The 27841-nt window shown below is 39.5% G+C and overlaps 1 protein-coding gene across 2 annotated transcripts in view; it reads left to right on the top strand.

Annotated features, from left to right (window-relative positions):
• Window positions 1–27841, top strand: part of MAGED1 (MAGE family member D1) — a 64939-nt gene that overhangs the window by 4870 nt on the left and 32228 nt on the right. Inside the window, exons 1-2 of one of the 2 annotated variants that reach the window (XM_008705461.1) lie at window positions 13480–13534; window positions 13916–14030. In XM_008705461.1, the coding sequence (XP_008703683.1) occupies window positions 13940–14030 (91 nt within the window). In that variant the 5' untranslated portion in view covers window positions 13480–13534; window positions 13916–13939. Of the gene's footprint in view, window positions 1–13479; window positions 13535–13915; window positions 14031–27841 lie in introns of those variants that run through there. The other variant, XM_008705462.2, reaches the window with a different exon arrangement.

The following is a 27841-nucleotide window of genomic DNA, read 5'->3' as shown; positions in this document are numbered from 1 at the left end:
TCTGCTTGGTTTTTCTATTCTTGTATAAGTACCACTGTCATAATTAACGTCATTTTATAATATACTTTATATATAGTTATTTAGTCCTACAGTTATGTTTTTTTTCTTCAGTAATGTCTGGTTATTCATGCATTTTAGAATCAGCTTGTCAGTTTCCACAAAAATGCTTCTTGGCATTTTGATTGAGATACTACTTAATAGATCAATTTGAGGGCATGCATCATGTCACTTTACCCCTAAATATCTCAGTGTTCATCTCTGAATATTAGGGACATTTTGTAAATAATTTAATTACCATGATGTCACCAAGAAAAATTAAAAATAATTTCCTAATATCATCTAATACCTAATCCATTTTCAAATTTCTTTTTTTTCCCCCAGTGAGCCTTTATAGCTGGTATTTCTTGTTTTAAAAAAAGAAGACAAGCACTGTTTACTAAGGTTCTATTTTTCATCAGGCAATGTATACATATTTAATCAAAACAAAGAGTAAAGATGTACATATTCTTCCATTTTATAGTAAAGGAAAGGAATCATACTTGGCTAAGAAACTTATTCAATCATAAAGCTTCAAAGGCTGTTCATATTCAAATGCATAGTTCTATAATATGAAATCCCATGCTCTTATCACTGTATCATATAATATACAAAAGAATAAAGGTAAAAATCAAATAATAAAGAGGTAGGGAGAGGAAGAAATCCTGCCGAGGGACCTATTAATTATAAAATGCAAAATATAGGTCTTATAGCTGGTTTTTAAAACCATCATCCAACCTAGATTAAAGTATATTTATATTTTTTGAGATTTTTTTTGTTATCCTTTTCTCTATTTTGTTGAACTTGTGGCTATTTATATATGTAGTACTTTTCAATCCATTGCAGTCATCATTTCTTCTGTTGCTCAAACTGTCCAGTTTGGAAGGAGCTAGTTGCAACCCCTGACATGCATTGTCTGCTTTTTTCATTTATTACTGAAATTTTCAAATATATTTAAAGTAGAAGATAGTAAAATAAAGAAGCATGTATTTTTCAGCTTCAACACTTAATACCATTTGAGGAGACCTTTTCTCCTCACCCACTTTTTTCACTGGGGTATTTTAAAGCAGTCCCAGATGTTATGTCATTACAGGTAAATAACTCACTGTACATCTCTCTTTTTTTTTAAAAGATCTTATTTATTTGAGAGGGAGAGAGTGTGAGAGCAAGCAAGAGCACAAGAGCAGGGGGAGGGAGAAGCAGATTCCCTGCTAAGCAGGGAGCCGACGCAGGGCTGGATCCCAGAATGCTGAGGTCATGACCTGCACCGAAGGCAGACACTTAAAACGACTGAGCCACCCAGGCACCCCACATCTCTAACTCTTAAGTGCATTATATTAAGTAACCACAAGCCCATTATACTTAATAAGATTAACAGTAATTCCTTATATTATCTAATGCCCCGTCCATATTCAAATTTCCATGATTGTCTTAAAGATGTCTTTTTAGGGGCAACTGGGTGGCTCAGTCAGTTAAGTGTCTCTTGATTTCTGCTCAGGTCATGATCTCAGGGTCGTGATACCAAGCTCTGTGTTGAGCTCGGCATTCTTTCTCTCCCTCTTCCTCTGCCCCTCCCCCACCACATGTGTGTGTGCTCTCTCTCTCTGTCTTTCTCAAGTAAATAAATCTTTAAAAAAAGTATTAATAAAAAAGATGTCTTTTTGTAGTTGCTTTGTTAAGTCTATATCTAAACAAGGGCCACTTTATTGCCGTTAGATATTTTTCTTTAAGTCTCTTTTCCTGACCATCTGTAGTCACCCCCCCCACATTTTAAAGACCAATGGTTTATTAGAGAAACTAAGTTACTTATCCTGTCAATGAACGGATTTAGATGATTGCTTCCTTGAGGTGTTATTCAGTTTGTTTTCCCATCTGCATGTTTCTGTTCACTGGCATTTAGAACTAGAGGATTGATTAGATTCAGTTTCAGTTATTTTTTTTAAAGATTTTACTTATTTATTAGAGAGATAGAGGTCATAAGCGGGGGCGGGAGGAAGGGTAGAGGGAGAAGCAGACTTCCCGCTGAGTTGGGAGCCTGCCATGGGGCTTGAGCCCATGATGCTAGGACAGACAGACGCTTAACTGATGAACCACCCAGGCATCCCTTCAATTATTTTTTAAGGGAAAAAATCGTTGCAGGTAGTGATACGCACTTTCCATTGTATTTCATCGTATCTGGTTTAACATTTTAACTGATTCTGGGGTTGATTTGTGTTTCAGGTTTTGTCAGCCTGATCTCTCCATTGTAGCATCTCCTATCAACCTTTCTCCTGTTGATTTTAGCAGCTATTGAAGATAATTGTCTAAATTCATTATTTCAGTAGTAGTTGAAAAAGAGTGGTCTAATTTTATCAATCCTTCTGCATTTATTAGCTGAAATTATTTTATAAAAAGACCTTTTCTTTTTTTTTTTAAAGATTTTATTTATTTATTTGACAGAGAGAGAGACAGCCAGCGAGAGAGGGACGCTTAACGACTGAGCCACCCATGTGCCCCTAAAACAGACCTTTTCTTTATCAGCTTTTTTTGGGTCCCAAAATATATTTTATAAAAAGAAAGTCAGGGTGAATGCCTTTTTTCATTTATCGGAGTAATGGGTTGGTTTCCTAGGGGCTTTCATTGTTTTCTTTAATATCATTAGGAATTTGTGGATTTTTATGTATTTTATTATATGTATCCACTGTGATTTATTTTTGATGTTCAAACTGTGTCATCATAGAAATTAGACTTTTCTGTTTGGCTCCTGTATTCTTTACATGATCTCATTAGATCTTGACTTCCTTTCTTTCTTTTTTTTTTTTTAATTTAAATTTTAGTTAGTTAACATACAGCACAATATTGGTTTCTGGAGTAGAATTCAGTGATTCATCATTTACGTACAACACCCAGTGCTCATCACATCACAGTAAGTGCCCTCTTTAATACCCATCACCCATCTAGCCCTTCCTTGCTTTTTGACATAAGATACTTTAGGTTCATTATGTACATTCTGTGCCCCCATCCTGGAATCAGCCATTTTGTTAGGAGGCATGTATTTCAGTAGGGATTGGTACTTAGAAAGCAAGATGTGTGTGCTCAGGGGATTATTACTATTTTCTTAGTCATGCTACGTGACCTTTTGTTATGCCTTTTTCCTCACTATTTTGAGTACAAGTGAATGACTCCACCAGCATTCCATTGAAAATTAAGCTAAGCATGGCTTTCATTTGTTTATGTAGTCATTCATTCAGTAAAAGTTTAGAGACCACACTACCTTGTATCTGGTCTTACGCTGGGTACAGAGGACTAGTAAAGCTAAGCCTGACTGGTTTCCTGTTCTTTTTTTTTTTTTAAAGATTTTATTTATTTATTTGACAGAGAGAGACAGCCAGCGAGAGAGGGAACACAAGCAGGGGGAGTGGGAGAGGAAGAAGCAGGCTCCCAGCGGAGGAGCCTGATGTGGGGCTCGATCCCAGAACGCCAGTATCACGCCCTGAGCCGAAGGCAGACGCTTAATGACTGTGCTACCCAGACGCCCCTGGTTTCCTGTTCTTGATGAAGATTCATTATAGTGGGGGTATGAGTAAATGAACAGACAGTGTCTAAAGAGTATGATGAGTACTGTGGTGGGTATAGGCAAGTGGCGGCAAGTGATAGACTGTGGGGGAGCACAGAAGGGGCATCTGCAAATGCTTTGGAAAGGAAGATAATGTTTGATATTGGATGAATAGAGGAAGTATGAAGGCCGAAAAGTTAGGAAAGGTGTTCCAGTCAGAAAACTGGAAGAACTGTGGAGGGATCTTGATATATTCAAAGAAAGGCATATGTGTAGTTGATTATAACTGGAACATAAGTTTTATGTAGAGGAGGAGAAATGAAACTGGAGACATAGATAGGGGACAGGATGTTGAGAGCCCCAAAAGTTAGGTCAGAGAACTAGGATTTCATTCTGAAGCTTATGAAGAAGAAATAATGGAATTGTCCTAAGTGGATGAGATACACAGTTCTCTTTGTGATGTACTGATGGTGCACTGGGTGGGGGAATGAGAATGAGACAGTAGGAGACTGATAAGGAGAGAGGTGTAGTGGTCTGGGAGAGAGACAGTGTCATGTTACACTCCACCCTATATGTGTGTGTGGTGTATGGGAGAGTCATGTGTGTGTGTATTACATATAATCTATTATAACACATAATATATGTATATAAACATAGGGTGCAGTGTAACATGACATTTTATATATATGTATAATATATACGTGATATATATTATATGTATATAAGATAGCTCTATGCATACACATGTACATAGTGTTGCATGTCTGTAATTCTGTATGTGCATAAATATCCAGGGGCCGTCTCATTGCAACAAGTCTAAAATAGAGAATATTTCAGTGAAAAAACACTGCCCAAGGACAGCTGAAGAGTGGAAAAGGACTAACAAACACTCCCTCCTTGACCAAACCTGAGTCATGCTCCTTGGAGCCCTCTTTTCAACTAGATCTCATCTTTGGGCATTGTCTTTGACCTATCTAGTCCAGTTTTAGAAAGAGTCATGCTGAATCAACTTAATGAGACCCCTCCCTGCCCCTTAATACATGATCATCCTGGTCTTCCTTCAACAAGAATTCTAAGTCTGTTTAGCAAGAATTCCCCTATTCTTGGTGTCTCTTCTTAATTTTCTATCTACTGACCCCCCCCCCATCACTGCCCAGATCTACTCCTTGGCTATAGATTCCCAGCTGTCTTTACTGTATTCAGAGTGGAGTCCATTTTCTCTTTGCTATTGCAGTAGTCTTGATGCCTATCGCAATAGTCCTTTTAATCTTATCATTTTAACAAGTGTCAGGATAATTTTTTTCTTTAACAGACCCCACGAGAACTTTTGCTTATTGTGTTCTTTCTCTTCAAAGCTCCACCAGTTGACAGTGAGGCCCAGTTGTGCATCCTTGAGTAATCTGAGAATTCCTCTTCCTCCTCTTCTTCATGGGATTTAATGGTATAAGGAGGAGTGAGATTGCTCAGCTTCTCCCAGACTGTTGGAATGTAGCCTTAACAGTTATCTCTAGGAGAGTGGAATGATAATTAAAGATACTTATCTCCTTTTATGTGTTTCTGTGTGCCAGGCACTGTTGTATACTAATGAACATATATTGCATTTGTCTTTCAAGACTACTATCTTAAACTTTTTAAAAATATAAAATGTGAAATACCTGTACATGGTTATATAAGATGTAGACTGAGAGGGTTCTGTTACATTAGGGATTTAGGGAAAACCAGGGCAGTGATTATGTATGGATCAGTGTTAGTGAAGGCTGATGTGCAGAGGACTAATAATATAATTGGTGAAAGTGTTGATGAAATGAGTGTAGACTTTCGTGTCAAAGATCTTGTCTGTGAAAAGTGGAATTGATAATAGGTGGTACATGTATATTTTTAGGATGAGAGATTCGAACGTGTTTATAATGTTCTGCAGGGGAGGAGCTGATAAAAACAGAGGTTGAAAATAATAGGAGAGAACGGGGATAACTGGCGAAGCAAAATGTGGAAAAGATATGTAGAGAACATACGAAGTACTGGCCACGAACAAGAGAAGGGACATCACTTCTGACACTGGTATTAAGGAGAGTCAGAAAGGGATGTTTTTAATTTTTACGGTTTTGGAAAAGCAAGAAATAGGGAGAGCTTCTTTCTTGGTGCCCTTTTATTCCCTGTGAATAAGGTAGTAAGGGCATTCTGGAGTGTGAGAGGGGATGGCCAGGGGCCAGAGGAAAGACAAGGAAACTTGCAACCATCTTTAGGAAATGAAAGAACATTGATGGGCAGTAATGAACACCTATCTAGGTTGGAAATGAAGTGTTTGTAGTTTTGTCTTTTATTTCTAGGTACGTTCAACTGCCAAGAAGTAGGAGCAAAGAAGGCAAACATTGGGTTTGATTTTAGACTGTGAATGTGGTGGTGGTGATTGTGGGTGGTGGAAGGTTTGAGGGGCTAATAAATAAGTTGTTGAGGTTACTGATGGGATTTGTTCAGGTTATAGACCATGGGATCTAGTCTCATCAGGGAAGAGTATATTCTTAGGAAGATTCTGTGGATCCAGAGAAAGAGAAGTTGTGTGAATATGTGCATGGGTGTGGGAGAACTTGTATAAAAATTTCAAAGCTCAAAAGAGTAGAAGTAACAAGGTGATATGGCAGACAAGAAATGGTGGTCAGAGTAGGTTATTGGAGCTTAAGAGTTCAGAGGAAAAGTAGTTCTGGATGATGAGTGAGTTGGAGTAGAGGAGGTCAAGGAACTGAAGCTGGGGTGATGGACAAGTTAGCCATGAGATATCAAAGATACTGCAGAAGATAAAAGGTGATAAAAAGAGTGGAGAGGAAGATGAAGAAGATGCTATATTTTGTAGAAGGGGTTAGTATAGCTGTGAGACAGATGGCATTGAAAATCAAAGGAGCAGAGATTTTCACAGCAGGGAGATGATTTAGGGAATGGAAGCAGCAGTTGCCAACATGAGTTGTTGCCCTTAACCAGTTTAGCAGCAGATTCCTTGGATGGCCCTGGCTTTGTTTGTCTCAGTTTTGTCTTTGCCCTTTTTGGTGGGGGGCAATAACCAGGGTTAGGGCCAAGAAAGGACTGGTGGTCTTGAATGTAAGGAGAGCTAAGATAGCATTCTATATTGATTTCTATTTTTGGAGGGACTTAACTGCCCTTAGCTACTTTAGGGTAGGACCCTGGCTTGCCCAGGTGTGTGTTTCCAAAAATCCTATTGCAAATGGATATGTTAGCCAGTCCCCATACTTTTTATAGAGAGAGGTAGGTGCTTTTTATATAATATCATTCATCATCTCAGAAAGGTTGAGAACACATACTTTAAGGGAATTCCATAGGAAGGCCCTGGATTCTTCCTTTTTTAAAAAATATTTTTAGATTGTGCAATATAACAAAAATACCAAAAGTTCTGTAAAATGTAAATGTACACTAAGCTGAATAATTATAAAGTAAACACCCATAAAAGAACCTTCCAGAACCAAAAATAGAACATTGGAAATTATTCAGAAGCCTCCGCTCGTAATCTTCTCTCTCCCCCAGAGGTAACCATTTATCCTGACTTGACTTTTGTGGTTATTACTTATTTGCCCGTTTGTATAGACACGTGCACGCATATACACCTATTTATACATTTTACTGTTTATGGACATTTGGATTACCTTCTATTTTTGGCTGTTGTGACTAGTGCTGCTAAGAATATTCTTGTACACCTGTTGCATATGTGCATGAGTTTCTCTAAGATATATATCTGGCAGAGGGATTACTTGGTAATAGTATGTGCATCCCTTCAACTTTATTAGATAATGGAAAGTGGATCGCCACAAGAATTGTACCAGTTTTGACTATGAAATGTATGTGGATTTATACCTTGGTTTTTTTCTCCTCCACAGTTTTGAGGCCAGAGAACTATGGCTTAGCCAGGACCTGTGATTTGCTGTGGATACGGGGGACTTGATTACTGTTTCACATTTCTCCTGGAACAATTGCACTTAACTGCTTCAGGGGGCTTCCACAGGAGAACCTTGGTTTGGTCCCATCTTTCCCAGAATCTTAAGGCCCAAGAATTGGGCTCCAGAATTGAGTGTGGTTGCCCAGCCTCTGAGGGCATTTGAGAATGAAGGAGGCTGCATTATTATCCTGCAATGCAAACAGTTGATTTTAGCAATTAGCCAGGAGTTCTGTAGGGGGGCTCTGAGTCAGTTGTCTCTTTTTCAGACTCAAGGGTCAAGAATCAGAACCAGGAAGTTAATAACCAGCATCTGTGGATGGCCGAGTGTAAAGACTAGTGTAGTGGCTTAGATGACCCTGTGTCTTTGGAGGGTCCTTGAACAACTGTCTTTAGCCAGCTCCCTCCTTGTCCCTTTCTTTCCCAGAGTCTGTCCTTTAGGGAGCCCTTGCACAGGGCCAGGAGGGCCCTGGCTTTTTTATTTCTTCCCCAGAGTTTCAAGGTTTTATAGAAGTACACTTGTAGTGATTAAAAAATGAGTTTATTAACTTTCAGAAAATTGACAAAATGTTCTATATGAAGATGTGAAATATTATACATGTGTATTATTGATTTTTTATTTTAAAACAAATAATGGAATAATAAATAATTCCAAACTTTAATTGCAATTAGTATTTAATGTACCTTTTGGATGTGACTATAGTTTTTAGTTATTTCACAAAAATTAATATATTAGCATATTAGTTCACTCTTTCTTTACATTTTACTACTGTTATTATTTTTGCTTTCTCTGTACATGTTGAGAATTTGAATTTTCAAGAAAAGTCATTGAAAACAGTGGCATGTTTGTTGTAGCTCTTCACTTGATATCCTTTCATCCTTTGGCTGCTGTTTTTGTCAAACTGTTTAATGCCTAACTATAGCCCCTCACATATTCGCAAGGCAAAGATATTCTAGAAAATGTGTTATCTTTATTATCGGTTGGACACGACATTAACCCTGTTAGCTTTTACATGTTGTGCTCTGCTCTATATTACATGGCAACCCGCCTGAGGATGTCCATCTCACAGATATTGCTTGAATGGTATGTTATGCACAGGTTTGGCATACCAGTATGCTGTGGTTTACTAGTTGGGAATGTTGGGACCAGAGGTGTGGAAGAATCAGCAGGCTTATGAGAAAACTAGCTCATCTATGGCTAGGTGAAGGGATGTTCTAAAAATCACTGAAGGGTGTACGTAAGCTTATTTTTCAAGAATGGGGATTCTAGAGGTCACAAAGGAAAGATTCCAGGTGGAAAGGAGCACAGTGAACCGATAGCTTCAGGGGGAGATGGGCATAGCTTGCTACTTTTCATTCCCTCTATTTGTTTTGGTTATCAGGAAAATATTTTCCCAGGGCACTGGCAGACAAGTGTGAATGAACAAAGGGGGAAGTCATAGAAGGTGAGAGGGGAAACATACACAGTCTAAGAATGTCAGAAGTGCTAGGATACCAGTGGGAAAGAGAGTGGAAACCTTAAAAAAGTCAGATACACCATTAATTAATCAAGTAAGGAAAAATGGAGTGATCTAGACTCTGCTGGATAATGAGGACACAATTAAATTAGGTGTATTTTCTACTGAGTCTGGTGGATGAGATAGACACAGACATTGCAACAGGGAGTGCTATGATGGAGGGGAGACCAGGGTGTGGTACTGTCAAAAGAAACATGGAGGAGGGCCTCTAACCCATCCTAGAGGCTCAGTGAAGGCCTCCTGGAAGGCACCAGGTTGAGAACTTAATTTTGCATAGAAGTAGCCATTATTCTGGCAATGGATGAGAATCGTCTGAGGGTGGGGACCAGAGAGCAGGTATATCGTAGCTGCCCGGTTAGCCATTTAGTCTTGAACTTGGGAAGTACCTGAAGAAATGGACAGTTGAGAGGCTACTCTGGTTTAGTAGAGCTAGGGAAAAGGGGTCAAGTAGAAGTGAATCATTTCATAAATGGTTAAATTTATGATGCAGTTTTAATAACCTTAGCCCTCATGAAAGAGTAGCCTCTTCTGTTTTCCTCACTATGCCATGAAATGATAATCATTTTCCATATATGTGTTTTTCATCTTGTTTAAGGAATTCTTTCTTACCTTGATTTCATAAAGGTATTCTACTATATTCTCCTATAAAACTTTTATAATTTTCTTTTCACAGTTAGTTTCCAGTTGGAATTTATTTTTGTGTATTGTATGACGTAGAGAACTTACTTTTTTTTTTTTTCCGGAATGATTTATCTGTGGTTCTGGGATTATTTACCGAATAGTCTGTTCATTGTCCACAGATTTATAATGCTGTCTCTATCATATACCAAGTTTTTGTAATAGATGTATATGTCTGCTTTTAGGCTTCCTATTCTGTTCCATTGTTCTATTTGTCTGTATCTATACTAGTCCTACATTGTTAATTACTATAGCTTTGTAATGCATCTTAATATTTGGTAGGGAAAGGCTCCTTCCTTATTCCTCTTCCTCAAAAATATATTTTTGCCCTTTACTTTTCCATATGAATTTTAAGGTAAGTTTAACATGGTCTATAAGAAACATTGAAATTTTGATTAGAACTTGTTTCTGTTTATAGGTTTATAGATTTTGTTGCATCTTTACAACAATGAATACGGTTCATCCCGCCTTTTGTCTAGGTATTTTTAATGTCTTTGGAAAAAAGTTTTATAGTTTTCTCCGTAAGGGTTTCATGCATATTTTGTTAGACATATTTCTGTGTACCTGATAAGTTTTTATTGTCCTCGCTGATCTTTTTTAAATTATGTTTTGTAACTGATTGTGGCTGGTGTATGGGAGTGCTTGATTCTGGTGCATTGTTCTTACTTTGCTTACCTCTTTTTCTAGATCCAGTTGTTTATAGGTTTTGTTGTGTTTTTATATAAACTTTATATAAAACATACTTAAAGGTATGTAAATCATAACTGTACAGCTCATTGAATTATCACGAAGTATTTTTGGCTTGTTAGTGTAATTTGTGAATAATTGTAATTTTTCCCCTTGCAGCCCTTGTACCTCCAAATATTGATATCATTCTGTATAAAATAAAATAGAATTTCTTTTCTTAAACTATTTTCACTGAAGCGTTTCTGAGGCTTCATGCTCTACATAGTGGTGTTTGGTATGTAAATACTTTTGAAGTTATCAAAGAAAGGACATTACCTTTACTTGGAAATTCCAACAGAACTTAATAAAAGAGCTTGCAGGGTAGTGATATTTCAGATAATTGACAGTAGTCCAGGATTTGGTGTTCAGCATTTGTGAAATGCTGAAATGAAACTTGGTGAAAAACAAATATATACAAATTAATGTACTGAGACTAAGATAGATATAGAAAGAAAAACACACCCATCCTACAGTAATACATACTTTCTAGTGACCAGAACAGTCAGGTCCTTTCTCCAGAGCACGTCAGTTCCCACATTGGGATACTTGGGAAATCAAACTAAGAAAACAGCTTGTTGCTTACTGTGAGCATGGAATTAAAGCAAAGAAGGCAGAGAATCTCACAAGCATGGGGTCTTTTGTGCAGCTGTGAATCATTTGAGGAATGCGTTTGAATGCTCTACCCTCTCTTCATCACACTCCAAGCAGTTTGAGGGGCAGCAAGATGTAGTGGAAAAATACTGGGTTTTGTTGACAGTTGACAGGGACTTGAATCCTAGCTCTTTGCGTATTGATCTTAGGCAAGTTAGTTCTCAGAGTTTCATTTTTCTCACTGGCGGAGTAGAAATCATGACACTGCTAATTTAAAAGAAATATATTTTTTCAAATTATTTGCTGTATCCTGCAGAATTACGGGTTTAGATTTGATAATCCATGCCTGTGGGTGAAGAGGAAAGTGCCAATGATCCTTTCTAATTTGTTAGAATGATCTTAAAGTATTAATCCGTTTCCAAATACAGAGATTGCAGAGACAACTTTATCACTAGGTGGTATTAGCTTCCTCTTGCTGCTGTAATACATTTTGACAAATATAAATAATAAACACATATATTATCTTACAATTCTGGAGGTCAGCAGTCCTAAAAATCAAGGTGTTGGCAGGCTTGAGCTCCCTCCAGAAGCTCTCAGGGAGAATATATTCTCTTGCTTTTTTCAGCTTCTAGAGATCACCTGCGTTCCTTTTCATTCATGGTCCTTTTCTCTCTCTACAGATCACCAGTATAGCATCTTCACCTTCTCTGACTCTGACTCTCTACTTCCACTGTTATATCTCCGTCTCTGACTTTGGTCCTTCTGTTTCTTATAAGGACTCTTGTAATTACGTGGAGCCCACCGGTAATCCGGGATAACTTTTTCATCTTAAGATCCTTGATCACTTACGCAAAGTCCCATTTGCCATGTAAAGTAACATATTCACAGGATCAGGACATCTTGGGAAGGCTATTATTCTGTCTGTTACACCAGGTTAATGAGTTAACAAACAAGATACCTAGTTAGAATTACATATTTCTTTTGTAGGTTATTTTCATAGGTTATTTTCATCAATTTCTAAAGTTGTGGGAGTCCTACAAAATGTCTTTCTTTAAATAGTACTTCCAAGGAAAGATTTGTATTAACAGAGAATAGAACTACTTGGTAACAGTTATGATTATTCATAAGTCTCCATATTGTAAGAGAGAACTAGATTGACATTCTTTTTTTTTTATTTTAATGTTTTTTTATTATGTTAGTCACCATACAGTACATCCCTGGTTTCTGATGTAAAGTTCGATGATTCATTAGTTGTAGATTGACATTCTTGTTAAAATTTCTCAATTTAACATCTTTTAAATTTAGATTTTTTGAGATAAGTGTGAAGCAAGATGGTTTCTACCCCTCCACAGCTCGAGGGAAGAGTACAGAGCCTTCATCTCTCTTTGAGTTTCCTTTTGTTGATTGTGAAGATTTGTATTTGTAAAGTTAGGCTTTGGAATTCCATTAGCTAATTTTAAGTAGAAAACAGGTCTGGAGCCAATTTTGCTTGTGGAAATGGAGAGGAAATGGAGAAAGGGCTGAAAAGAACTTTATTATCAATGAAATTCTGTATTCTGTGCCTTGTAAAGTAGTTGTTCAGATTCAGTGTGATCACTTTACAAGGCCCTGACACCTTAGTGAATGAGAGCAGTTTGAGTCTTTAATACTCTTTTCCGTACTTTCCACCTTTTTGTTTCCTTGTGCTGTACTCTAATAATTTTTACAAATTATTTTCTTAATCTGTTGATTAATGCAATCCCTTGGGTTTTTCATTTGAGGCACTGTTTTTTTTTTCTTCCAAATTTCGATTAGGTTTAATTGTGATATATACCATGTATTATAATTTCCTGATGCTTGGAAATACCTTCAAGTTTGTTATTTACTTCTTTATGTGTAGTAAAATAATTATCTTATAGTTTGTGTTTGCTAACCCCAGTGTTAAGTCTTTCCTGTTACCAGCTGATCCTGCTGTTTTGGCTTCTTTAGATAAATTCAAGGCTCAAGGATCCCTAGGCCAAGTCATGTAATTCAGCCTGAGCATCAGAATGACCTGCTTCCACTCATCAAACCCCTGAGAGGGTAGCCTGGTATAGTTCTAGACTTTAATTTGTTTCTTTTGCCTTCAAAACAACCGAAATGAAAGTTAAAATTTTTTTGGAATGGACAAATGCCCTCAGGGCAGAAATTGCCTCCTTGCTTATCTGTTTCTCTAGATTCCCCTTTTCCCCTGCTGTTTCCTTGATGTTTCTGTATTTTTATTGCCCTGTACTTTTATTGTTTTTAAGTAGATGTTATTTCTTTGTCATCAAGATTTTGTTTTGTTTTGTTTTCAGCATGAGGGTTTGTCCAAACAACCTTGTGGGCAATAACCAGAATTAGGAAATTTTCCTACAACTCTTTCCTATGCTTTCTTTGGGATTAGGTTCAGGCTCAGAGCTTCTCATTACCTTGTGGGTTTTCTTTTCTTTATTTTATAGACGAAACATCCAGTGTTTAGAAGAGTAAAGATACTTGCCCAAGGTCACCTAGCAAGTAAGTAATAATATTGGTTTTGAGCCCAGCTCTGTCTAGTCCTGAAGCCTGTGTGCTTAACCAGTTCAGTGCACTGCATCCTTTGGATTCTGTTGTTTTTTTGTTCTGGAATATGGAACATCTTTCTTCTAGGAGGAGAGTAAATGTTGCATTGTGTTTCTCTTACTAAGTTTTCATCCCTCAAGATCAGCACCCTCTCTCTTGTTCCTGGGGATTACATGCATTTCTATGCCTCTTTCAGAAGATCTATGCCTGTTTCTGAGACATCCTAATAAATAAGAGACCCTCTTCTACATCTACCCTGTGCCTTTCAGAACTGAATTTAGGGACAGTCAGTACCCCAGCTTTAACCACAAGGTTTTATTTTCTTTTCACCTGCAGGATTTTCCACCTCGAAAGACCAAAATGCATTCCCAGCTGAATTTGGAAAGAGCTAAGGACAAAGGGATCCAAGAAGAAATTCTCTCAGGTGAACGAAGACAGGAGAATGAGACAGGTAGGAGCTCGAGAATTTATAGTTTTGTTAGTGTTAAGATAGTTTTGGAATTTTGGTTGGCGAATGCCCACAGGGCACCTTGACATGGTGGAAAACACAGGAGCCTTGGAGCCACACACATTTGAATTGACACTCAGTTCCCTTACTTATTAACTCTAAAATACTGGGTCAATCAGTTCTCTTCTCTGGCATCAGTTTCTTCATTTATATAACTTGAATAATAATACCTATCTCTCAAGGTTTCCATGTGAAATATAGGAAATATATTTTGGTAAAGTGTTTGCGCTTGGTACATGCTTACTAAAGAATTGTAGTATTATTATAATTCTTGTTGCAACTGTAGGGGCAGAAAAATGTTCCCTTCTTTTTTTTTCTAGATGGACTATTACATGTATTTATTATTGTTTGCATTTCTTTTTTGTGAATGGTTTACTCATGTTCCTTGCCTGTTTCTGTATTTGGGTCTGTCATTTAGTTGTTAAGATTTTGGCTAAGAATAGTATCTACTTCAAAGAGGGAAATTTCAGAAAAAGTCAAAATTCTAAAGAATGTTAGAGATCCAGAATCCAAGGCCAATTCATCATAGTCTCTGCTGTGGAGAAGACTTGGCATGTGATGACATAGGCTGCAAGAAAGCTTAGCAGGGAAGGATATAACATACTCCCTTCTCTGCAGAAATCTGTTGTGGGCACAATACTGCCACTTTCAAAAAATAATCCTACCAAAGAGAAAGACTGAGTACATTAAGGAAAGACTGAGCTAGATGTTTTTATATGAGGAAAACCTTTAGGAGAAAGGTATGGTTTATTTTTTAATTTAAATTCAATTAATTAACATGTACTGTATTATAAATTTCAGAGGTAGAGTTCAGTGATTCATCAGTCTTAAATAATACCCAGTGCTCATTACATCATGTGCCCTCCTTAATGTCCATCACCCAGGGATGGAGTAATGGGTAACAGAGGTATAGTTTATAGGACCATAACTGTGCAAAGGTTTTAGAATTTGTGAGACACTAGAAAATTTCCAATGGGGAGAAGCCCTACATGTATGATTAATGTCTAAAAGCCTTTTGTTGGTGTTCAGGGTCGATGCCTCAGAGTACTCATAGTAGAGGGAAACCCTATGAAGGTAACGAATATAGAAATTTCTGTCGTGATGCTGAGCTTATTTGACATCTGAGGACTCACACCTGAGAACTTATTAATTCATATGGCTATGAAAACATGGAGAGGCCTTCAGGCAGAATTTAATTTCTCTTTCAACACCAGAGATTTCATAGGGTAGGAAAACTTTTCCAATGTGAGAGAAATTGCAGTGGGTAATCAAGCTTTCTCAGTCATAATGAAAATGCAGAGAGAAACCCTATGAATGTATTGACTATGGGAAAGACTTCAGAACAAGTTCAGACTTTTTAAAAGTTTTTTAAAAATTTTGTATTTGATTTTAAAGATTTTATTTATTTATTTGATCGGGGGGGCGGAGAATAAGCAAGAGGAGCAGCAGCCGGAGAGGGAGAAGCAGGCTCTCTGCTGAGCAGGGAGCCTGACGCAGGGCTCAATCCCAGGACCCTGGGATCATGACCTGAGTTGAAGACAGACGCTTAACTGACTGAGCCACCCAGGCACCCCTAGACTTTCTTTTAGTGTAAGAGAGTTCATAGGGGAGAAAACTCTATGTTCGCAATGCCTGTGGGAAGGCTTGCAGATCCAGTTCAAACCTTGCTAAGCATGAAAGAATTGACAGTGCAAAGAAACCTTATGGTGTGTAATGAATGTGGGAAAGGGATTTTGGTGATATCAGTCAGAAAATTTATAACGGAGATGGAAAGAGATCCTTGTTTATCATCTGTAAATTCATAGTGGAGAGAAATTGTACCCGTAATGAATAAGCCTTCATTTAGAGGCTAAGATTTTTTTATATATATATCTTTTTTTAAATAATTTTCTTAGTAACATGTAATGTATTATTTGTTTCAGGGGTCCAGGTCTGTGATTCATCAGTCTTACACAAGTCACAGCACTCACCATAGCACATACCCTCCCCAATCTCCATCACCCAGCCACTCCATCCCTCCCACCCCCCTCCACTCCAGCAACCCTCAGGTTGTTTCCTGAGATTAAGAGCCTCTTATGGTTTGTTCCCTCTCTGGTTTCCTCTTGTTTCATTTTTTCCTCTCTTCCTCTATGGTGCTCTGCCTCGTTTCTCAAATTCCATGTATCAGTGAGATCATATGATAATTGTCTTTCTCTGATTGACTTATTTGGCTTTAGCATAATACCCTCTAGTTCCATCCACATTGTTGCAAATGGCACGATTTCATTTTTTGATGGCTGCATAATATTCCAGCGTGTGTGTGTGTGTGTGTGTGTGTGTGTGTGTGTGTATACACCACATCTTCTTCTTCTTTTTTTTTTTAAATGACTTTTTATTATATTGTGTTAGTCACCATACAGTACATCACGGGTTCCGATGTTAAGTTCGATGCTTCATTAGTTGCGTATAACACCCAGTGCACCATGCAATACGTGCCCTCCTTACTACCCATCACCAGTCTATCCCAATCCCCCACCCCCCTCCCCTCTCAGGCCCTCAGTTTGTTTCTCATAGTCCATAGTCTCTCATGTTTCATTCCCCCTTCTGATTACCCCCCCTTCTTTATCCCTTTCTTCCCCTACCGATCATCCTAGTTCTTATGTTCCATAGATGAGAGAAATCATATGATAATTGTCTTTCTCTGCTTGACTTATTTCACTTAGCATTATCTCCTCCAGTGCCGTCCATGTTGTAGCAAATGTTGACAATTCGTTCTTTCTGATAGCTGAGTAATATTCCATTGTATATATGTACCACAGCTTCTTAATCCAGTCATCTGTTGAAGGGCATCTCGGCTCCTTCCACGATTTAGCTATTGTGGACATTGCTGCTATGAACATTGGGGTGCATATGGCCCTTCTCTTCACTACGTCTGTATCTTTGGGGTAAACACCCAGTAGTGCAATGGCTGGATCATAGGGTAGCTCAATTTTTAACTTTTTAAGGGACCTCCACACTGTTTTCCAGAGTGGCTGTACCAACTTGCATTCCCACCAACAATGTAGGAGGGATCCCCTTTCTCCACATCCTCTCCAACAATTGTTGTTTCTTGCCTTGTCTATTTTTGCCATTCTAACTGGCGTAAGGTGGTATCTCAGTGTGGTTTTGATTTGAATTTCCTTGATGGCTAATGATTTTGAACATTTTTTCATGTGTCTGTTAGCCATTTGTATGTCTTCATTGGAAAAGTGTCTGTTCATATCTTCTGCCCATTTTTTGATTTGTTTATTTGTTTCTCGTGTATTGAGTTTGAGAAGTTCTTTGTAGATCTTGGATACCAGTCCTTTATCTGTAGTGTCATTTGCAAATATATTCTCCCATTCCGTGGGCTGCCTCTTAGTTTTTCTGACTGTTTCCTTGGCTGTGCAGAAACTTTTAATCTTGATGAAGTCCCATAAATTCATTTTATCTTTTGTTTCTCTTGCCTTTGGGGATGTGTCATGAAAAAGGTTGCTTTGGCCGATGTCGTAGAGGTTGCTGCCTATGTTCTCCTCTAGAATTTTGATGGATTCCTGTCTCACATCGAGGTCTTTCATCCATTTGGAGTTTATTTTTGTGTATGGTGTGAGAGAGTGGTCAAGTTTCATTCTTTTGCATGTAGCTGTCCAATTTTCCCAGCACCATTTATTGAAGAGACTGTCTTTTTCCCACCGGATGTTTTTTCCTGCTTTATCAAATATTAGTTGCCCAAAGAGCCGAGGGTCCATTTCTGGGCTCTCTATTCTGTTCCATTGGTCTATGTGTCTGTTTTTGTGCCAGTACCATGCTGTCTTTGTGATCACAGCTTTGTAGTACAGCTCGAAATCCGGCATTGTGATGCCCCCAGCTTTGTTTTTCCTTTTCAACAGTTCCTTGGAGATTCGGGGCCTTTTCTGTTTCCATACAAATTTAAGGACTATTTGTTCCAGTTCTTTGAAAAATGTCCTCGGTATTTTGATCGGGATAGCATTGAAAGTGTAGATTGCTCTGGGTAGCATGGACATTTTAACTATGTTAATTCTTCCAATCCATGAGCATGGAATATCTTTCCATCTTTTTATGTCTTCCTCAATGTCTTTCAAGAGTGATTTATAGTTTCTAGAATATAGGTCCTTTACGTCTCTGGTTAAGTTAATTCCAAGGTAACGTATGGTTTTTGGTGCTATTGTAAATGGGATGGATTCCCTAATTTCTCTTTCTTCGGTCTCGTTATTCGTGTATAGAAATGCAACTGATTTCTGAGCATTGATTTTGTATCCCGCCACGTTACTGAATTGCTCTATAACTTCTAATAGTTTGGGAGTGGCTTCTTTTGGGTTTTCCATATAGAGTATCATGTCATCTGCAAAGAGAGACATTTTGACTTCTTTGCCAATTTGAATACCTTTGATCCCTTTTTGTCGTCTGATTGCTGTTGCAAGGACTTCTAGTACTATGTTGAATAATAGTGGCGAGAGTGGGCATCCTTGTCGAGTTCCTGATCTTAAGGGAAAGGCTTCCAGCTTTTCCCCATTGAGAATAATATTTGCAGTAGGCTTTTCATAGATGGCTTTTATGAGATTGAGAAATGTACCTTCTATTCCTACACTCTGAAGGGTTTTAATCAGGAAAGGATGCTGTATTTTGTCAAATGCTTTTTCGGCATCAATTGAGAGGATCATATGGTTCCTGAGTCTTTTCTTGTTGATATGATGTATCACGCTGATTGATTTGCGAATATTGAACCACGTTTGCATCCCAGGTATGAATCCCACTTGATCGTGATGGATAATCCTTTTAATGTACTGTTGGATGCTATTAGCAAGTATCTTGTTGAGGATTTTGGCATCCATATTCATTAGGGAAATCGGTCTGTAATTCTCCTTTCTGAGGGGGTCTTTGCCTGGTTTGGGGATCAAGGTAATATTGGCCTCATAGAATGAGTTTGGTAGCTTTCCTTCTGTTTCTATTTTTTGAAATAGCTTTAGGAGAATAGGTATTATTTCTTCTTTGAATGTTTTGTAGAATTCCCCAGGAAAACCGTCCAGGCCTGGAGTTTTGTTATTTGGAAGGTTGTTTATCATTGACTCAATTTCTTCATAATTAATTGGCCTGTTTAAGAAATCAATTTCTTTCGGTTTCAATCTTGGTAGTTTGTAGGATTCCAGGACGGCTTCCATCTCTTCCAGATTGCTTAGTTTATTGGCATATAGCTGTTGATAAAAATTTCTAATAATCCTTCCAATTTCAATGCGTGACCTCTCCTTTTTCATTCATAATTTTAATAATTTGGGTCCTTTCTCTTTTCTTTTGGATAAGTCTTGCCAGTGGTCTGTCAATTTTATTGATTCTCTCAAAGAACCAGCTTCTAGTCCTGTTGATCTGCTCTACTGTACTTCTGGTTTCTAATTCATTGATTTCTGCTCTAATTTTGGTCAACTGCTTCCTCGTGCGTGGATTAGGCCTGTCCCTCTGTTGCTGTTCCAGCTTCCTGAGGTGAGAATATAAAAACTGCATTTTAGATTTTTCTATTCTTTTGAGTGAGGCTTGGATGGCTATGTATTTCCCCCTTAGGACTGCCTTTGCAGTATCCCATAGGTTTTGGACTGTTGTATTTTCATTCTCATTGGTCTCCATAAATTGTTTAATTTGATTTTTGATTTCCTGGTTTATCGAGTCATTCCTGAGCAGGATGGTTCTTAGTCTCCAAGTGTTTGAGTTTCTTCCAAATTTTTCCTTGTGGTTGAGTTCCAATTTCAGAGCGTTGTGGTCTGAGAATATGCAGGGGATAATTTCAATCTTTTGGTATCGGTTGAGACCTGTTTTGTGTCCCAGAACATGGTCTATTCTTGAGAATGTTCCATGGGCATTAGAATAGAATGAGTATTCTTTGGTTCTGGGGTGTAGTGTTCTATATATATCTATGAGGTCCAACTCGTCGAGTATGGCATTCAAAGCCTTTGATTCTTTGCTTAGTTTTTGCCAGGGTGTTCTGTCTATTTCTGAGAGTGGAGTGTTGAGGTCCCCTACTATTAATGTATTTTTATTTATATGTCTCTTTATTCTGGTTAAGAGTTGGCTTGTGTATCTTGCTGCTCCCCTGTTGGGGGCATATATATTTATAATTGTCATATCCACTTGTTGAATACTTCCCTTAAGAATAATATAGTGCCCTTCTGCATCTCTAACTATAGTCTGTAGTTTAAAATCCAATTTATCTGATATGAGAATTGCTACCCCAGCTTTCTTTTGAGGTCCATTTGCGTGAAAGATGGTACTCCATCCCCTTACTCTCAGTCTGAATGCATCTTTGGGTTCGAAATGAGTCTCTTGTAGACAGCAAATGGATGGGTCATTTCTTTTTATCCAATCTGCAACCCTGTGGCGTTTTATGGGATGGTTCAAACCATTTACATTAAGACTGATTACTGAGAGATATGATTTTAATGTTGCCATGTTGCCAGTAAAGTCTTTGTTTGTATTGGCTGTGACTTTCTGTTCTGTATCACTCTTGGGGCCTTTTTACTTTTATAGAACCCCCCGTAATATCTCCTGTAGGGCTGGTTTCGTGGTTACAAAATTGGTTAGTGACTGGCGATTCTGAAATGTCTTTATTTCTCCATCAATTCTGAATGACAGCCTTGCTGGATAAAGGATCCTTGGCTGCATGTTTTTCTCTGAAAGAGCTTTAAATATGCTCCCCCAACCCTTTCTCTCATTCCAGGTCTGTGTAGACAGGTCTGACGTAATTCTGATGCTTTTGCCTTGGTACGTGAGAAATTTCTTTGCCCTGGCCGCTTTCAATACTGTATCCTTGCATCTAATATTTGCGAATTGCACTATGACGTGACGTGGCGTAGGTTTGTCGTGGTTGAGCTTGGGAGGGGTCCTCTCTGCCTCTTGGACACGAATGTTTGTTTCCCTCGCTAGATTAGGGAAGTTTTCAGCTACAATTTGTTCAAATATCTCTTCTAGACCTCTGTTTTTCTCCACCCCCTCGGGGATGCCGATGATTCTAACATTGGATCGTTTCATTGAGTCAGTAATCTCCCGTAACCTACATTCGTGGGCGTGGATTTTTTTAAGACCATCTTCTATTTTCATTTTTTCCTCTATTAACCCATCCTCCAATTCACTAACCCGTTCCTCTGCTTCTGCGACCCTGGCCGTCAGAGCCTCTAGTTTTGCCTGCATTTGGCTCATAGAATTTTTAATTTCTGTCAGATTCGCTCTCATTTCTGTCCTTAGGGATTCTATATTCTCAGTAACCTTTTCGTTAATAGTTTTTTCAATTCTACTCATCATTTTGACCATTGTTACTCTGAATTCCATTTCTGATAATTTGGTTACATCCACATCCATTATTTCTGTGGCAGAGGCCACAGACTCACTGTCTTTTCTTTGCTGGGGGGGGCTTCTCCTTCTTGTCATTCTGATGAAGAGAGGTTGCGGGGTTTCCAGAGCCCAAATTATTGACTGGGTCCCAGGCCGTGCCCCTTGTTTTATAGGGATCTTAGGGATGTGGGCTTCTTCTTTAAAGATTTTATTTATTTATATGTGGCAGCGATTCAACCAGCGAAAGAGGGAACACAAGCAGGGGAGTGGGAGAGGAAGAAGCAGGCTCCCAGGGGAGGAGCCCGAGGAGGGACTCCTTTCCGGAATGCCGGGATCACGCCCTAAGCCGGAGACAGGCGCTCAATGACTGTGCCACCCGGGCGCCCCGGGTTGTGGGCTTCTTGATTTTTCAGCCTGCCTTCTGTGTTCTGGGGGAGGGGCCTGCCGCGCCGATACTCAGGCAACCCTGTTTGGGTAGAGTCTCCGTGTCCCCTGCGAGGGGCAATGGGGATGGGCACTCTCTGAGCCGGTATTTCCAGGCTTTTGTTCTCTGGCGGCTTTCCCTGGCGGTTTGCTGTGCCTCTTCTGCGAGTCAGAGCAGCAGCGGCCAAATTTCAGCCTCTGTCACGGAACAGAAGGATTGCGGCCCGTTCTCTACTAATGTTCTGGCCACTTTAACTCCGTTACTGTTGGTGCTGCTCAACCCTGCAGCGTCCCGGGATGTGTGCCCCACACCCGGCGTCCCAGCCCTCACTTGCAGGGCTGGCGCGTCTCTGTCCTTTGTGTTTCTAAGGCAGCCATCCGCCAGCCGCCCCCATGCGCTTCCGGATCTCCCAGTCTCAGTCTATTTCCGGCGAGCACACCGGGATTCCGGAGTTCCGTGAGAAGCCTGGTGGGGCGCGCTCCCGGCTCAGGGTCTCAGTCTGCTCTTTCGCGGGTGCCGTCCGCGAGTCTGCCTGGTCCCCCATGCAGGTGGCCCGCCAGCCGCCCCACGCGCACTCTGGGAGCTCCCCGTCTCTGTCTGGATCCAGTGAGCAGACCGGGATTCCGGAGTTCCGCGAGATGCCTGGTGGCGCGCGCTCCCGGCTCACCGGTCTCAGTCCGCTCTCTCGCGGTTGCCGTCCGTGAGTCCGCCCGCTCCCCCGTGCAGGTGGCTACAGCTTCCCGGCGCCCGAACGCGGCGGTTTCCTCCCCCTTCCTTTTATCTTCCGATATCTGAGTGCGGTTTCATGGCTCCCCTCTTCGTACCTCAATATTCAGCGCTGGAGATGTTCATTTGTAGAGATCCGGATGTATCTTCCTGCGTCTCAGGCTGATTCCGTGGATGTTCAGGCTGGTCTGGTACCTATCCAGCTCGACTCAGGGGACCGGCTGAAAAAGGGGTCCCCTACTCCTCCGCCATCTTAACTCCTCCTCTACACCACATCTTCTTTATCCATTCATCTGTCAATGGATATCTAAGCTCTTTCCATAGTTTGGCTCTTGTGGACATTGCTGCTATAAACATTGGGGTACAGGTGTCCCTTCGGATCACTACATTTGTATTTTGGGATAAATACCCAGTAGTGCAATTGCTGGGTCATAGGGTAGCTCTATTTTAAACTTTTCGAGGAACCTCCAAACTGTTTTCTGGAGTAGCTGCACCAGCTTGCATTCCCATCAACAGTGTAGGAGGGTTCCCTTTTCTCCACATCCTTACAGGCTAAGTTTTATCTATCATCAAGTGATTCATAAAGGCAGGATCTTCTGTGTTTATAAAAAATGTTAGTACGCTTTCAGCAGGTTTAGTCTTATTTGACATCAGTGGGTCCATAGTAGAGAAGAATCTTTCAGGTGCAATGAATGTGGAAAGGCCTTCAATTTTTTTAAAAGATTTTATTTATTTATTTGAGAGAGAGAGAGAGAGAGAATGAGAACATGAACAGGGGGAGGGACAGAGGGAGAAGCAGAATCCCCATTGAGCAAAGAGCCCAATGTGGGGCTCGATCCCAGCACTCTGGGATCATGACCTGAGCCAAAGGCAGATGCTTAACTGACTGAGCCACCCAGGCATCCCGAAAAGGCCTTCAATTTGAAGTGGCGTCTTACTCAGCGTTAGACATTACAGGCATCTTACTAATGTAATGATGTGAGAAGGTCTTTGTGAGAAAATCAGATCATGATAGAAATGAAAAAAAAAAGATTCATAATAAAAGTTGATTGAAATACTTCACATTTATTCCATATAATTATACATCTACCATGTACCAAGCAGTATAAGAACTTTATGTAGTGTGTTTAATCATTTAACTCTTACAACAATCATGTGATATAGGAAATCTTATCCTTGTTTTGCATGTGAAGAAACTGAAGAAATGAGATGGAAGAATTTTCCTAAGGTCACATAGCTATCACTGGAAGAGCCAGGATTTGAATCCTGCATAATTTAATTGTTAGGGGTTTATAATGGCAATGTGTAAATCTTCAGAGATGTGTTAGCGTTTATTTATCATTAAGGAATTCATTCGAGAAATTGGAATTCACTCTTCAGTGCAGTGAGTTTTGGAAGCTTTAAGTCAGATTTGGAATCTGGTAGATACTCCCAGAAACTGCACATTGGGCTCCATAAAATGGAGTAAGGGTTATAAAGAGTTTATCCTATAACTCCTTTTGAATAGGGATTATTACCTCTAATCTTGGAAGATTTCACTAATAACAAAATTCTGTTCTCAAATGTCCATCCTAACCACTTCTCATGGTTTAGGCAATTTGCTGTAGTGTAGAGAACAATCCCAGGCTCTGGGATTAGCTAGGACAGCTTCATCATCAGGAAGTAAGGGAGAGCAGTCCAATTCTAAAAAAGACTGAGTAGGGATGGAAGACAGACAAATGTGCTGGGAGCTTTAGGAACAGAGCCAGGTCATTCTAGGAATTATAACTAGACAAGCCAAAGTAAACAGAATTTAGCCCATAAGAAGTAGAGAAACTAGGGTATATGCTATGATTTTTCTCCTTGGATGGGTATAGATATAGGTTGCTTGTCTGTTACCCAGTATTCAGAGGAACTGCGACTTGAAATTGCCACAGGAATATTCATTGTTCTAGCATTCGAAGATCAGTGCGAGTGAGATTAAAGTGAAATTTTGGAATTTTGAAAAAATGCTCCAGTAGATTGTTGTTTATTTGAGAAAGAGGTTTTTAGTCTCCACTGTACTTTTCCAGGGGGTCTGGATGCAGAAGAAATGAAGAAGGTAAGTCGATCCATTGTTTCACTAAGTGCGGTAGGCCTGTTACCTGTTTTCTCCGGTGTAGCATTTCGCTTGTTACCAGATTTCTGACCTTTAGTTAGAGATGACTATTTTCTGAATGAATTGACAAAACTGAAGTATAAGTCAGAATGCCAGTATATGGGGTTTTGTCTTCTCTGATGACAAGATGTCTCTCCAATGGGCAGTGCTAGATGTACATGAACAGAATTTACCTCCCAATGCTGATTTTTGCTACAACATTCCTTTGTTACATGTACCATTGCTGTAGTCATACTGTTGCCAACATTGTCTAGGAAATATCTGCCTAATCCCGTGTTAATTCTCTTAGATCAACTCTGATAATTATTGAGGCACGTCATTGTGACAGGCTACGCTCCAGGAAGAGAAAGAAATTGTATATATCGTGCCAATTCCAGCTGATTGAAATAGGTTTTCATAGTATGCTGTCTTGAGAATGATTCTGAGGTAAAGGGGGACAATATTGGGGTTAATTACTGACGTCTGCCATAGATGCGAGATTGGTGTCAGACTGACCTCATATATTAATTACATCCTCATGATGACTCTTATTCATTCAGAAACATTCGTTAAGCATCTTCTCTATGCCAGCCACTGTGGTAGATATTTTGAGTAGAGATGTGAATAAGACATGCTTTTCTGCTCCCAGAGGAGCAGAAGAGATATTAGTAGAAGAGACATGTAAACAAATATACACAGCAGAATATTACAAGTTTGATAAAAAGAATATATATAGAATACATTAGAGGCACAAAGGAGGAAATAGTTAATTTCAGTGGGTGGGAGAGGGTTCCAGAAAGAAATTAATGCTTAAGTTAAATATTGAAATGTGTGTAGATGTTACCAGTGTTAACTGCTGGGGCTGAGGAATAGAAGAGATTCAGTCATTTCAAGCCGTGGTGGTATGAGCAAAGATACATCATGAAATAACTCTGTGTTTACAGTGTGTTTGTGGTATGTTTAAGAAGCTAAGTGTAGTTCGAACATAGAGAGTGAGAGAGGGTATAATGAAAAGGAGACAGTAGTTTGATCAGGGAGAGCCTTGAATGCTATACTAAGAACAGCGGAGAGATATTTAGAGATTTTAATCAAGGGATAAACAGGATCAGATTTGCATTTTAGAACTATCCAGTCGATGAGAGTAAAATGGATAGACTGGAAAAGACAGAACTGGGTATAGGAAGACCAATTCAGAGGCTATTACAGAAGAGGAGAGCTGTTGAAGCCTGAGTTAAGGCAGTGGGAAGGAAATGAGAATACATACATTTGAGAAATTAAGAACTCAGTCACTGACTGGATTTGTGGGGAGGGCCAATGGAGAAGAAGAAATCTAGGACAATCCTCCATTTTCTTTCTGCCTCAGGTGGTTGAGAAGATGTATAAGCCGTTTCATGAGGGGCGCCTGGGTGGCTCAGTTGGTTAAGCATCTGCCTTTGGTTCAGGTCATGATCCCAGAGTCTTGGGATTGAGCCCTGCATTGGGCTCCCTGATCAGTGGGGGAGTCTGCTTCTCCCTCTTCCTCTGCCCTTCCTCCCCACCTCCACCCCCACCCCCGCCGCTCCTGTTCGCTCTCTCTCTCAAATAAATAAAATCCTGGAAAAAAAAAAGGCATTTGGCGGGGTGGGGAGGGATGATGAGTTCAATTTTGAACATGCAAAGTCTCAGGCACCTTCAGAATGTCCAAGAGGAATTATCCAGTAGGTAACCAGGAATTTATTCAGCTGTTGTGAAGCAAGTAAGATTACAGATAGATTTGGAAGTCCTTAAGCATAGAGGTGGTGGTTTTAAGGTATGAATGAAATTGCTCCAGGGGTGTGTGGAGTGAGGGAATAAAAGGTGAGGGCGGGAGAGCAGGGCAGAATCCCAGAAACAGGCATTTTAAGGGAGGGCAAAGCAAACTGTGAAAGAGCGATCGGAAAGGTAGGAGGGGAACCAGAGGAACTGTTGCATTCTCCTTGTGCCCTCTTGTGGCGGTCTGAGTTTCTTTCCCAGAATAAATACCCCTTTCCTGTTTTTAGTCTCCAGGCTCCCCCATCCCTGACTAATTTGGACCCATAATTCCCAGTCCCACTCTACCGGTAAGACTGGGGTTACCAGGTCCTCTGGCAGTCATTTAAGTGTAAAACTCCTCTTTGATTGCTACAATTTAAGAGAGATTTGGAACACCCCCTTACAAAAGAGTTGCAAAAGAATAAAAAGCAAACATTGGGGGCCCTTCAGTTTCTACATTTATATGTTCCCCACCTCTTTTGATCTGTTCTGTTGGCCATATTAATTTCAGTAAATCCCAGTTCTCATCACATCCCTTTCCTTTATAATTAAATGGCTCCCTTTATAACTGAAATATATTTTATTTTGTATTTTTGTTATATATAATAGCATAATATATATTACTTATTATAGTAAGGCCTATATATGGCTTAAAAACTAAATAGTAACAAAAAATAGTAGTGTTTACCTTCACCTTTTCCCACCCTCCCAGGCTCAAATACCTGAAGTAGCCAGCTTTGAAATATATTAGCTATTTCTTCTGGTTTTTATCCCAGTAATGCTAAATAATATAGCTATACCGGCATAGCTTGGAGATACTGTGCGTTCAGTTCCAGACAACTGCAAAACAGTGAATATTACAATAAAGTGAGTCAAATGAAGTTTTTTGGTTTCTCAGTGCATGTAAAAGTTATGTTTACACTATACTGTAGTCCACTAAGTGTACAGTAACATTATGTCTAAAAAACAACGTACAGACCTTAATTGAAAAATACTTTATTGCTAAAAAATGCTGATCATCATATCATCTGAGCTTTTAGCGAGTTATAATCACTGAACACAGATCACCATAACAAATATAGTAATACTTAAAAAATTTGAAATATTGTGATAATTACCAAAATGTAGCACAGAGACACAAAGTGAGCAAATGCTGTTGGAAAATTGGTGCCAATAGATTTGCTTGATGCAGAGTTGCCACAAATCTTCAATTTGAAAAAAAAAAAGTGCAACTACCTGGGGAGCCTGGGTGGCTCAGTCGGTTAAACTTTTGCTCAGGTCATGATCTCAGGGTCCAGGGATGGAGCCCCGTGTTGGGCTCCCTGCTCAGTGGAGAGCCTGCTTCTTCTCCCTCTGCCCCTCTCTCTGCTCTCTCTGTCCCTCTCT

The sequence above is a fragment of the Ursus maritimus genome (assembly GCF_017311325.1).
Source record: "Ursus maritimus isolate PB19 chromosome X unlocalized genomic scaffold, ASM1731132v1 scaffold_X1, whole genome shotgun sequence".
Lineage (NCBI taxonomy): Eukaryota > Metazoa > Chordata > Mammalia > Carnivora > Ursidae > Ursus > Ursus maritimus.
Note: the sequence above shows the minus strand (reverse complement) of the source record. Positions and strands in the feature narration are given on the sequence as shown.